This window comes from Phoxinus phoxinus (genome assembly GCF_949152265.1).
Source record: "Phoxinus phoxinus genome assembly, chromosome: 22".
NCBI lineage: Eukaryota > Metazoa > Chordata > Actinopteri > Cypriniformes > Leuciscidae > Phoxinus > Phoxinus phoxinus.
Genome location: NC_136897.1, coordinates 3,823,139 through 3,837,670, shown reverse-complemented (window position 1 = coordinate 3,837,670; position 14,532 = coordinate 3,823,139). Strand labels below are relative to the sequence as shown.

The 14,532-nt window shown below is 35.8% G+C and overlaps 2 protein-coding genes across 3 annotated transcripts in view; both read right to left on the bottom strand.

Annotated features, from left to right (window-relative positions):
* mapk14b (mitogen-activated protein kinase 14b) overlaps positions 1-8,320 on the bottom strand; it is a 40,383-nt gene extending 32,063 nt beyond the window's left edge. Inside the window, exon 1 of one of the 2 annotated variants that reach the window (XM_079597709.1) lies at positions 7,863-8,320. In XM_079597709.1, the coding sequence (XP_079453835.1) occupies positions 7,863-7,981 (119 nt within the window). In that variant the 5' untranslated portion in view covers positions 7,982-8,320. The remainder of the gene's footprint in view (positions 1-7,862) is intronic. The other variant, XM_079597710.1, reaches the window with a different exon arrangement.
* Positions 8,321-11,262: 2,942 nt separating this feature from the next.
* On the bottom strand, positions 11,263-14,064 carry tmem167b (transmembrane protein 167B). The gene is made up of 3 exons (XM_079597164.1): positions 13,868-14,064; positions 12,839-12,970; positions 11,263-12,752 (listed from the first exon to the last, which is right to left on the bottom strand). The coding sequence occupies exons 1-3, from the start codon at positions 13,875-13,877 to the stop codon at positions 12,670-12,672; spliced, it is 225 nt and encodes a 74-aa protein (XP_079453290.1). The 5' UTR covers positions 13,878-14,064; the 3' UTR covers positions 11,263-12,669.
* Positions 14,065-14,532: the final 468 nt, after the last annotated feature.

Sequence of the window (14,532 nt, the reverse complement as noted above, 5' to 3'; positions counted from 1 at the left end):
AAAATCCATACAGCTTTATAGTTGAGTCTTGTACTAATGTTTCTCTTCTAGACTCTTACATAACGTGTAACATCCAGTGCGTGACTCAAACTAGCTGGACGAGGGATCTAGCTGAAGTCTCCACTGCGCACGCTGATGATGGGTGTGGTGTTCATGGGAGATATCTACTTACACACACACACTGAGAACACACAGCTACAGACATTAGGTAGTTAGCCGGTGATATCTGCAGAAACAGAAGACAGCACACCGGTACAGGACTGGTTTTCTACATGCATGCTGGGTCTAATCCAAAAGAAAGATCTAGTAAAGAGAGTCGAGCCAATGACTCAGTGCTGATTGTGAAACATGGGAAACCACCACAGAGCACAGGAAAAGTCCCATTTCTCTATCAAACCAGGACACGCTGATGTAGCTCGTACTGGACACAGAGATTAGCATTTAGAGCCTCAGGTTTTCCTCTGTATTATTAACTCAAAAAGAGCCTATAAACATTCATAGATCATCAGAAGTTTTCTGGGCTTTTATCAATAATGTTTATGTTCACACAGACATAACCGACTGAGTTTGTGAACATTTTTTTTTGACATAACCTTGTGTATTTCAGTTTAAGCGCAATAACAGAAGAGAAAACTCAGAAAGAGAACTTAGTTTTAAGGGGTGGTAAAGTATGATTTCACTTTTCTAACTGTAGTTAGTGTGTAATGTTGCTTTTTGATCATAAACAACATCTGCAAAGTTACGACGCTCAAAGTTCAAAGCAAAGGAAGATATTTGCTTTTAAAGAAAAGGATTACAACAAACGGCTGGTTGGAACTACACGACATTCCTCCCGGGTTAGTGACATCACCAACCCTAAAATGTACATAAGCCCCGCCCCCGGGCATGTTGAGAAGAGGAAGAGTTGTTGTAGTCGAGCACATTTGTGAGTCAGCTCAAACTTTAGCATCCATCTTTTCACATGCAATAGAAAGTCACTCTGTGTGCATCTCACAACAGTTCCTATACGAGCGACTTATAGATTATCATGACAGAATATGCTAATTGAAGATAGTTAACTCCACATCAGCAACATCAATTCATCAACTAACCATTCAGAGACGTCCTGTTGCTTCTACATGTTGTCACTTCTTCTTGAGTCTCTCCATCTTTGTCTGACTCAGTTTTAACATTAAAGACAGAACAGTTTCTGTCATTTTAGTGTGTGTCTGCGTGAGGTAATCGTAGCTGCTAACACACGCGAGCTCTTGAAACCCCGCCCTCTGTGCAGCTCATTTGCATTTAAAGGGCCAGGCACAAAACGGTGCGTTTTAGCAAACCCTCAAAAAGTGACAACTTTAACATGCTATTTACAAATATCTGTATCACACACTCTGGGGTTTACTGTGCGCATGCAGCGGCTCAGAAAACCATATATCAGAAGTTCAGACTCATGTGGCTTTAAAACGCATGTTGATAATAAACTTTCATGATGAAGAACTGCAATGATCATCAAAACCAAACAGATGTTTTAGTTTTTGGCAAAGTGTCTCTGAGGCACGAATTGTACAGGCTCCGCCCTCTTCTGGAAAGCAGCGGGAAACAGCAGCTAATTGACCTTTGGCTAAGCCCCGCCCCCCTTAGTTACTGTTGCTACCTCCGACAACTTCATCTGGGCTCTGGTTTGGTATCAACATGGCTTATGCTGTGACAGCTCTTCCTGCTGAAATTTTATCAAACTTTTATAAAGCAGCAAATAAAGTGTCCGATAGAAGTAGGCAAAAGTGTCTGCAGTATGCGTTTGAAGGCTTTATTCAAGACATACGGTGAAACGCGAGCAACAACAAGGCATCCAAATACAGGCAAAAGCATAACGGTCACAGTCAAAACATGACCCACCGCATATCCTAATCGAGACGGAGGCTGTGACTAACAATATCAGGAGAAACACTGTCATGCAGAGCTGGGTAGGTCTCTATTCACTTCTATAATCGTTATTATTTACAAAGCAAACGGACTACGCGAGTATAAAGCTGTATTTATTAGCAGCGTGTGCTAGCGTATCACCAATTAGGGCAGAGAACCGAAATCATGACCTAAACCAGCATAAAACTGTCTAACTAGTATAACTTCACAGTAAGGTTAAAAGCTAAATGTATCTTAGAGCACAAAAGTGTGCTTGTTGATCCTTGAGGGGTTTCGCTGACTGAGAGGACGTCCACACAGTTTAATCCAAAGACGACACTTGTCAGTATTTAACTTCGGTTTTGGGAAGGGGAAAAAACGGACACCCCCTTCCAACCTCTCTGGGAAACGCGTATCTGTGTTACAAATGCCCCAGGCACAACGTTTAACCATATTTTTTATAAAACGACGACGTAATAGCCTGCCGAGACCAAAAATATGAGCCTCCTGCGTTGAAGTCAATGGAGCGCCGTGAAAAAGTGTCGGAGCCTCTGTCGGAGCTCGTTCTTGGCTGCGCTGTGATTGGTCAATCTACATTCTAGGGCGTGGCTTAGCCAAAGGCGAATTTGCATTTAAAGGTACATGCACAAAAAAAAGCTTGTTTTACCTTTTTTCCTTCCACTCAAATATCATTTACACCATGTATAATAAATTATCTGTGAGGTATTTTGAGTTTAAACTTCACAGACACATTCTGGGGACGCCTGGAAGATACTACATCTTGTGAAAAGGGGCATAATAGGTCCCCTTTCAAATGAACTTCTTGTTTATTGAACTGTTGTACAAAATCAATATCACATTAATCATGCTGATATTTTGGAGAAAAAAAACGGCACTCTTCGTGGTATATTGATTACCTATATTAAATTATATAAATATAAAAAGACATACAGAGGTATTTTTGCCCCGTTATCTTGAATATTGGGGAGTTTCTAAATGCATTTTAATACATCAGGTAGTGTATGCGTGCGCTCTATGTGTGTTTTTGTAAAGTGAGGGACATACTCAATATAATAACACATTGTTTAAACAATATTATCTTAGACAATATATATCACGCACCCCTGTAGTCACAATAAAGATAAAGATTATAGCAATATCGGTTTCATTACGACTTTAAATCTAACTCAGTTTCACATATTGATTCAAAAATCAATCACCAAAAAACCCTTATTATACTTATTTACAGTGTATATGCGGCCATATCAATGTTAATTTTTAATACCATCAAAAATACCAAAAAATGGTTTAATACCTTTTTTTTTTTTAAAGAAGAAAAAAAACATTTAAAAGGCATTTTCAAAGGGAGTCTGACTCTGTAAACTTGTTATTTTCATGAATGAAGCAAAACTATTTTACATATTGAACCAGGATTGTGCCTTTAACACAGTAGCAAGGGAGACCGCTGTGTCTTTAGTTCAACCTTGTCTAGATCATGAAGAAATAGTGCCAGGGCAAGAAAAACAGGACGGAAGTAGACCAAAGGAGTTTCCAATGAAGCCTCAACCGCTGCGTTCCTGCACCAGATCACACACAGCTCTGACTGAACGACTGAACAAACACACTTTTGCTCAGCTGTCGTACTTCATGTTCTCCACAGATGCACTTGGATGATAAACAACACTGTTCTTCACTCAAATTTCTTTCTTTTTTTAAACGCATGGATTTTCCCTTTGATTCAGCCACTCCAAGAGAAACTCCCAGAGTTCTCCAGTCAGAATCCAGACCTTCCAGATTCTTTCAATCAACAAGACTTGTGTGACCTCAACAATGCGGGACGTTTGCAAACGTTCACAACCTGGAATTTCATGAAATCCCAGATTAGAAATTCCACTGGTGTTCCAACAAAACACACCTCGAACAATAAATGTCCACTGAACAACATTACATTGGTAACCTGTATATCCCGTTCTCAAATTTGATTGGGCGGGTGGCATGATGTACAGTGAGCAACAGTTGGGATCCGGAAGAAAAAACTTAAAAACATTTATAGTCTCTGAATAGACTTTTATCAATAACTTAATATCCACCGTATTTTTTATGTAAAAGGCACTTTGTAAATTGAATGTGCGAGGCTTCCGGTGTCATCCACTTCCAGTTATTTTTAGCTGTACAAAACAAGGCTGTGTTTCCCAAAAGCATTGTAGGCCTAAGTTAACCGTGGAGAGAGACCATTGCTGGCAGATTCAATACGATCAACTTAGGCTTACAATGCTTTTGGGAAATGCAGCCCAGATCCTCATTATGCTGCTTACTTAATATTGCAAACTGGTATTTCTTAATTATAAACACGTGTTTGTAGTGCAAATAGTTTTATTGTTAACTGCACTTTGTTATTCTTCTAGTTATTTACTTATAGCGGCTAATGAATAGGTTCATTGAATAAGGTTCATTACTTAACATTAGTTAAAGGATAATTCCGGTATTTAACACTTTGAGTCTATATTGTAGTTTGTTTTGGATGAACGAGTGGTGGACAACATTTTTTTGACAATGGTTCCTCTCTCGAGTTTTTTACTATAAAAGAATTGTCCATGGACCCATTTAACATTGGAGTCAATGGGCATGTCCGAAAATGTCATTAAAATTGCCAATAATGTTCGTTTACAAAACTGTGCAACTCACCGAGTGGTTAGTGGTGTTCGTTGATGATTATAAACACTATATCGTCGCAATATATGATTCCAATCCGTTTATTTTGCTATAGTGGAACTATTTTTTCAGACACTTCACAACCGTGTAACTTCCGCTCAATATTTGAATCTGAAGCGTTAGCACACTCCCGACCACTTGATGGCGATAACCAATGTTTATGTCTCGCGGGACACTCACGGTCACAGTCGAGTTCAACTTCATATTGCACTGGTCAGTGGTCACGTCTTTCAATATGGTTAGAAATAATGAAGGTTTTGTTTGTTTATTTGGCTTACTCTCCCGGAGCACAGTTGCTCTGCTCGCTAGCCTTATGAGAAACGGAAGCGAGCAAAAAGACTACTTCGACCAAATGTAAACAGCCCCCTTTCCGTTTCCGGTAGCGCATTTATATTAACGAGCACTCAGTCCTTCAACAGAATTCAATGGGATTTTACAAAATGACGAATAAAACACGACAGAAACTGAATTTCGCAACACTTTTTGTTTCTGGAACATCAACTAACACCACTAACCACTCAGTGAGTTTAACAGTTTTGTAAACGAACATTATTGGCTGTTTTAATGACATTTTCGGACATGCCCATTGACTCCAATGTTAAATGGGTCCATGGCCAATTATTTTATAGTCAAAAACTCGAGAGAGGAAACATTGTCAAAAAAATGTTGTCTACCACTCTTGTTCATCCAAAACAAACTACAATATAGACTCAAGGTGTTAAATACCGGAATTATCCTTTAACTACCTTAGTTAACATGAACTAAGAATGAGCAATACTACTACAGCATTTATTAATCTTAGTTCGTTTCAACATTTACTAATCCATTAACTAATGTTAACAATATGATTTTAATAAACTAACATGAACAAAGATTAACTAATAACACAAGTATAGCTCATTGTTAGTTCATACATTAACTAATGTTAACTAATGAACCTTATTGTGAGAATGTTACCCCATTTTTTAATTAATCGTGTTTAACAACTAAACCTGTTCTTGTTGGAGAAGCAGTTTCACTCGTATACGTCACAATAGAGAAGAAACGATTATTGCGACTTCGGTTTCATGCTGACTCTCGTGACGGGGTTATTATGAGAAGTGTCTTTATATTCAGCCTGACAGACAGAGAGCTTCCTGTATGCCCAGAAACACGTGGCAGGAGTGTTGCGGCTTCGAGCAGGAATGATTGGCGTTGAACAGACCTGTCCTGAACGGCTTGATTTACCAGACTGAAGCGTCCTGGGAACACACACAATGGAGCGCTATATATATCCCTGACAGAGGACACCGCTAGGACAGGATCCACCCACATTATTAGGGACTGTCCAGGAAAAAGAAAGAGACCGTCCTCCAGACCTGTGGCTCGAGCAATGCTGGCTTTTCCTTCCTGAAACCCCCCCGAGCCACATGGCAAACGGTTTACTCTTATTCATCAGCCCAACACACACGCCGATACGATGCTTTTCCAGCAGAGGTTTCACGAGTCACTTGATGTCTAATGTAAAATCTGGAACCTGAAGGAAAAGCACTAATAGAGTCCTCGAGTAATGATGTAATATTCAGCACAGGTTTCTAACAGGAGTCGTCGCGAGCGTGACTAACCCAGATCAGCGGTGAGACGACCACCTAATCCTGGACTTATGAGTCAGAGCCGAGACTGACATCATGCTGTCCTCATGGCCAGACTCCTTCACTTCACATGCACTGAAACATTACAATTTTTGGCTACACCTAAATTTCTCGCACGAAGAGTATATATATATATATACACATACATATATTAGGGATGCACCGATATACGATAATGAATTATATTTTAATCTAAATCCAGATTTTTTAAATTATTTTTGAGAGCCTGATTACAAAAACAAAAGTCTCTCCATTAAAAGCCATGTCCCAAAGCACACAATTAGAATCATTATAATTGTATGTACCCTATATGACTTGCGATGCACACATGTTACACATATTTTTCTTTTTTGAAGTGATTCCAATCATATTTCAAGCAATTTCAAAACCATCACGTCGAACAGTGCGCATCTGAAGTGTCTCAGCTGAAGGAAATAATCCATTATTTATCGACTTTAATATATCGGCTGATATATTGTGCATCCCTAATATATACATTTAATTATATTCAAATTAATTCACGTCATTTATTTAAATGATTTTAATGTATGATTTACTTTATATTAAATGTGCGATAACTTATATAAACAATTGAGTTTTAATTGTGTTTAAATTTGTATTATTTTACTACTTTTTTACTCAATAATAAACTATTTTAACTTTTTAATATATATTTATTATAGATAAATATATTAATATATATATATATATATATATATATATATATATATATATATATTATTAATTATTTTTGTACATCAAATAGTTTTAATTACGTTTTTTACACAATAGTAACAAATTATTACTTTATTATTTAGATTATAATGTTATTCATTTATATTACTTATTTAAAAATTATATTTTTATTAAAGATTATTTTTATTAGTTAATTACAATTACATTTAATTAGTTATAAATACATTTTAATTATTTTTATTGATTTTGAACAATGATAACTAACTATTATTTACATTATTATATGTGCATTTATTTATATTATTTATTAAAAATAGTAATAATATTGTATTGTATATTACTTGTATGTATGATTGCCCTTTTATATTACATATTCGATAATAACTAATAAAACCAGTGTCGGGTGTAATTAATTAATTACTTTTCCTTAGAAATATTAAAGGGATTACTCTATCTTTTTCTGTAATTTAATTACTGTTACTTCTGATGTAATTGCATTAAATTTAATAAAGATTATAAAACAATTATATATAAAATTGTGTATTTAACATCAAAATTTGATGTTAAAATGCATGTTGCTTTAAAGTGCATTGAGGAAAGCCAAATAATACTGACCAGTACGTATCTCACACATGCATTATGTTCAATATATATAAATACACACTGAACATACGCCATTTGACACCCGACAGTGACTTCTGCGCAGCAAAGCAAAAAAATTAAAAATCCAATGCAATGCAATCGTATTAAGAGTGCAAGCCCGTTCACGTTCTCGGTTTGCAAAGAGTGTTTTCTGGCTCAACTTGCAGTGCTGCAACATGACTCTCCACAAACAGACCTAGAAAACACACAATGTGGATCAAACGCGAGGCCCGAGCGGCCAGATCTGGTTATGCAAGAGCTTTACGCACGACGTTATTCTCCAGTATAGATATTTACCATACGGATCCATAAGCTCCAGAACCCACGGGCGATAAACCCTGGTACCGCTCCGGCATCTCCCATATGGTCTTATTGAGCTCCTGTCGATAGAAAATCGGTCTCTCCTTCTGGGACATTCCTGTAGAGGAGTGGAAACTTCTGCTGCTCTCCTGATCTCAGTGCTCTGATATAAACAAAAAAACTAACGTTAACTAAACAAAAGCGCGAGCTCCGCGTTCACAGAGCTGTCCTCGTGCATCAGAGGACATCAGTCAAATGCACTGGCGCTGAAGATCGTGCACAAACTCCAACTCTGATCCTTGAGGAGTTGCTGGGTGGCAAAGCGTGAGATTTCTGGTGCGGATTTTTTTTTTTTTCTGTTACAGGTTCTCCTCTGACGAATACGCTTGACGTCACTGCATGAGGGAAACTCTCGGGACTTCGCCCCAAACCTCGCGAGAACGAGAACCTTATGAAAATATATGTTTTATATATATATATATATATAAGTAGGTAGGCTTATCAAGCAATTCAGCAAAATACATCAATCGATCTAATAGGCTTGGAGCCAGTTTATGAAACTTCCCTAGCAATAATATTAATAAATATAAAATATGTTTTTATCTTTTTCTTTCCTAGTGGACATTGAAATATGTTATAGTTTTCGGATACCAGTTTAAAACAGCAGTTAACGATTAAATGCGTTGTTTTCATACTTGTCCAGATTAAAATTCTAACCGTGTCGTCATTAAAACAAAAATATTTATTGGCAATACAAACATTTTGAAAGACAATGTTTCAAATAGTTGTCTAATAATAATGGCAAATAGATAAAATAGCAATAGTAAAGTTAAAGTGATAGTAAAACGGGAGTTCGGAGAACATCACACACGGTATGATTTGGTCATCCATGAAAATCGGTGAGAATAGTAACAGTTACCACATGGCGTCACATTAAAAGAACAACAACTACTAAACGATCTAGTCCACTCATTTTGTGGAAAAAAAGGTAGGACAAATTGCAGCAGAAGCAAACTCAACTGATTTTGTATCCCCAATATGTCCTAAGTAATGGGGGAAAAAGCCCCGAAGAAACACATTAGGGGAAAGTTTCGAAAAAGACCCAAATATAGCCTAGTCATATACGCCTATTCATTATTTTTCTCACGTGAATATGGTAAAAGTTTAACCTTTAGATATCACCATGAAAAATTACTGAGTTGATTAGCTACTTAGGCTACATCAGGACAAAAAAATGTATCACAAGTTTTTTTAATTGTTTGGGCAAATGGTGCATAATCTAATTACGTGCTCATTTGCATAAATACCACAACAGATCTAAACATTGGGTTTAGCCAGGTGAAAATGTCTTGTTGAATCTTGTTGACATAAGGTCTGAATGGAACCCATTTAGGCTACCCATGAGCATGAATACATAAGAAGTACTTTAAAGCAGCCTTTATTCATTATTATTGCAGACATGGGGTTTGGGGCTGGGTCTGTGGGACTGTTTCTGGGAGATGAGTCTGAGGGAAGAACAGGAGACAAGGGTAAGGAGAATTCAGAAGACAAAGGGTAGGTAAAATAAAATGTGGCTGGATCAAACAATCAAATTAATCCATGTAGGAGAAACAAAAGGAAATCTTACCTGAGTGACAGCTTAGTGACAGTTGATTGACAGTTGAGTGGTGGACCTTGAATGAATGACTGAATCTCTGCCCCTTATGGTGAGTGACATTTGTTTGCCTCTATAGTCTTACTGGTATATGTCAACAAGATTCTAAGACATTTTCACCTGGCTATATCCAATGTTTAGATCTGTTGTGTATTAATGCAAATTAGCACATACGTAATTAGATTATGCACCATTTGGCCATGTTAACAAACAATTAAAAAAAACTTGTAATACATTTTTTGTTTGTCTTGATGTAAGTAATCAATTTTCATGGAGATATCTAAAGGTTAAAAATGTTACCCTATTCACGTGAGAAATATAATGAATAGCCGTATCTTTTTCGAAACTTTCCCCTAATGGTTTCTTCGGGGCTTTTTTCCTTACTCAGGACATATATTGGGGATACAAAATCAGTTGAGTTTGCTACTGTTGCAATTTGTTCTAGGTTGACCCCCATTTTGGCTTAAAATGACTGGACTAATCATCATTCTACAACTTTATTTGAATCACTAGGTAAGTGAACGGAGAAACGTACATTTCTGAATCTTAGAATCAATTCAATCACGTGTAAAAATGATTCAGTGAAAAAAGAATATTCGAAACACTGAACGCTGAGGACATCTGCTGGTCAAACACGTGTACATGCAAACGAAAGCCTGTCGAAACAAGCAGCTGCAAATACAAAATGCTTCGGAGGTTACTGTCATTCACTATTTATTTCAGAATAAGATGCGTTAATCTTTAATTAGGAATCATTCAAACAAAATCATCAGAATATCAGACCTTCCAACGCTTATCTGTGATACTATAGGCTACTCTCAAAAAGGATATTAATTCTTGACACGTTTTTTGTGCTATGACTATTTTAACACGTTTTGTGTGAACATTTAAAGTGTGTTGATAGGTACAGTAGCCTACAACTTACAGAAATGTATCATTCTCATGTAATCGCTCAATCAGTGTTTCAACCAAGGAAAGTTGGCACTTAATGTTTCATTTACCTCAGGAAAGTTATCCAATGTTCACAGTTCGTTAGTTCGCTATGAAAACACTAAAGAGGAGCATTTTTACTGTAAATTAGGCTATATATAATACATTTGCAATGAAGAAAAGTGTTAATGAAAACCTTATAAGTTGTACAAATATTTAGGTTTTATTTGTGTAATTATTATTTCTGAAAATAAATATCAGTTGAATATAATAGCTGTGTTGTTAATTTGAACCTCTAATATTATAGTAATGTATCAAAGCATTAGTTGGGAGTGAATTTTGTCCTTCAAAGTGATATTTCACCCAAAAATAAAAATTATATCATTAATTTTTCACCCTCCTGTCGTTCCAAACCCGTGAGATTTGTTCTTGTGCGTCAAGCAGTTTCGGTTGAGCTCATTTTTATGTTAATTGATTAATGTTTATGTAAATTTAAGCCTAAATTCAATCTGGTCATCATATAAAGCGATTGAGTATCTTCAGAAACTTTGGAGTAAATCGCTCAATTCGTATGGATTAGTTTTACAATCTCTCTATATAAACTTTTTAAAGATCTTCATTTGTGTTCTGAAGATGAACGAAAGTCTTACGGGTTTGGAACGACATTAGGGTGAGAAATGAATGACAGAATTTGTCAGGGATTTGAACTATTCCTTTAAGATGATCAAACTATTGGTATTGGCAGATATTCTGAATAATCGTCTATGTCATAGGCTATATGTGATATAAGAAAAATCTCTTCACACATATTACTATTGTGTTGCATAGGGTTTTATATCAATTATGTATTATGTTCCACATGTTTACAAATATGAACACCCAACAACTATAATTTTGTATAGAGCAGTTTTAGAGGATAATTATGTACATTTACAGGCCGAAAGAGGCTAGTTCAATTGTTGACTTTTGTGCATGAAGAAATGATGATAGGAATGGATTTAGGGCACACAACTGAATGCATAAATACAAAAGAACATCTTGCCATTTAAACTTTTGTGCTGCGTAATAGACAAAATTGCACCAACACGAGAAAAAAGGTTAGCATTCTGCGGCTATGTTACAGAAAGTCTTCATTCTTAACATAATATTTGAAAAAGTTATATTTCCTAAGATAAATTATATGGTAACTAAACAGGAAGGATAAGACTGAAACCCTTATGAATGTTAAAGATTTAAATTGTAGTGTATTTTATTTTGCCATTGCATGTCCGTTCAGAAAAAGTCAGTTCTATGTCTATGTTCACTGTGGTTTATCTTTATATAAGTCCATTTAGCTGTGTATTTATCAAACCGAACCACAGACACATCCTCAGAAAGCAATCACATGGTGTGGGTCATTCCGAAGCGTTTACTTCCTCGTAGTAACATCTAGCAAGAGGGGACTTTTCTAAGAGCTCCTACATGTACCATGTGACCGCTGTAGATTAATTTAGGAGTTGATATAGAAATGCATAATTCTCAGTCTGAGGACGTGAATGGCTACGTGTTGTCATCTCGAGACTACGGTAATTACGACATGGCGTGAATGCTTTTACATGATATATATATTTACATATATAAGTAAAGTATCTAGGCACATATGTAATATCAAAAACTAATGTTATATGTTTGTTTTTTTATGAGCCAGTACATTACAATTACTAAACTAAATGACTTTTATGCTTCCTGTTCAATTTGCCCACTTTAACGTGAAACATTGAAAACTGTTTTAGGTCATTTTTTTTCATGCTGCAAACAATAGGTCTTTATACACATTTGGGATAACTTGAGTAAAGCCAGGTATGACAACAAAAAACCTAAAATAGTTTTTTTTTTAAAACGTATATTCAATAATTGTACAAGATAACATTGTTTCTACCTTCTTTACTGTAACCCCATAAGCCCAAGCAAAACATGTGCATGTTTGAGAGAACAACACAACAAAAAGATGTGAAGTTTGAATCCCTAAGTAGGCGCTCCATTTCCAAATAACCGCTTCACCCTGATCTACAAATGAGTTCTCCAATCTTTAAGTTAAACATTTACAAAAATGGAAAGCAGGTCCTGAACCAGTGTTAAGCTGCAGGTGGAGTCGGGTCTCTGTGCGTCGGCGATATCTGCCAGCACTGCATTTCTATCGGCTTTCCATAGTCCAGTGTCCAAGAGACAGATTTATCCAGGTCATTTCAGAAAAATCAGGTAAAAAGCCATGAACAAACAGGACGCCGCCACAGCGACGTGAAGCCGTGTGCCGATCACCGCAGCTACAGAGAAAACAGAGAGAAATATCACTGAGTATCACTGCAGGAGTTCAGATTATCTTCAGTTGCAGGTCCTACACATCACGTACCTTTGTAAAATACTCCCCAGACACCTTTCTTCTCAGACAAGAGCCAGCCGTTGAGACGCGGGACCTTCTTCAGGTACGCACACGTGCAAATGAAGAGAAGTCCGAATGCAAGAATGCCGTCGAAAGAGTACACTGTGAAAACAAACACCACAACAACAAACCCTCCGTCACGAACATTTCAAAAATAAATGTTTTTAATGGACTTTTACATTAGCTAGACCTTGTTACTAGAAGCAAATAATAATAATATAATAGAGAAACTAATAGAATAGGCTCCTGGGTCATCACATACATATTTTTTACATTAAAAAATAAAAAATATATAAAAAGAGTTAACTAATAGTGATTAATAAATGAAATACATTATAGTTCTTTGTTTTTATTTTTAATATTTATAATAGGCTACATTAACTGCTATTCTACTATCATTAAAAAATCGAATCTACTAACAAATGTTCAAACATATTCCCATTTTTCAAGGTAAGAAAAATTATAATTCTGTTATGCAGAGTGTAAACGGGGATCCTCAACATTGCGTTTAATGCAGAATTTTTGTAGTTATACTTGCAAAGTGAGTTTCAGTCAAACAAATTAGTATTTGAGGGCTGATATTTTAACAGCAGAATGCGTATGTGAAAATTTGACAGCTATTGAGATCTAAATGTAATGACATGATGTTCACACAGAGAACATTACGCCTGCTGTATGACTAAAGCTGTTAAAGTTGAGCTCAGCTTGCTAGCTAACAGTCTATTAGCATGACACTTGGTTCCGTTCAACGATAACTAATGTTCATAAAAGCATTTTGATTTAGACGGCATTAAGATATCTGGCTCGTGACTTAATAAAAGCTTGCAGTAAACTAGCAGCGGCCCTAGAAGAGCCACGTCCACACACACACACACACACACACACACACACACATACATACACACACACACAGCTCAGCTGACTGACAGCATTCATCGCTCTCTGACGTATAAAAGAGCACCAGACAGTTCACCTCATAACACGAGTTTATTAACATACCGTTTGTCATTTTTGCAGCTTTTAAATCCCGTGTTGAGATGAAGCGCAAGTTGCCAAAGCTTTTTTATTTACTGTCTTCATCAGTTCCGCATCGACCATAGACAGGCTTCCCGAACGCTTCCGGTACCACGGAACGGAATTATGGGAAATCGACATACAGATTAAAAGCTTCTATCTCTCTCTCTTTTTGTGTGTGTGATTATTACAGTAATAGTGTAATAAAATATATATATATATATTCGTATATAATGTTTTAAAAATGTATCTTGTATATGTATTATTATAATTTGATGTATAATGTTATACATTAAAAAAAACATTACATAAAAAATATAGGCCTACATATATTTTTTTTTACATAATAATAATGACAATATTTTATATATAATGTTCTGTAATTGTATAGTATACATACTTTTTTAGCTTTATTATTATTAACATCATTCATACAGAATTTATATACAGATATACAGAATTGTATACTTTATATACAATACCTTTTATTATTAATAATAATTATGATTAATAATGATTAGAATAAACGTTGATAAAACAATAAGATCATAATATATATATATATTTTATAAGGTTTTATTTTAAATAAATTCATTGCAAAAATGCAGCAAAATTGTGAAAAGAGCAGTTGCCTTCATAATCGTTAATAA

What these genes read in the sequence shown, in the direction of transcription:
- tmem167b (XM_079597164.1), bottom strand. An exon ending in CTGGGGAGTATTTTACAAAG is followed by an intron (nt 12,753 to 12,838) that starts GTACGTGATGTG and finishes TTTTCTCTGTAG; the next exon opens with CTGCGGTGATCGGCACACGG.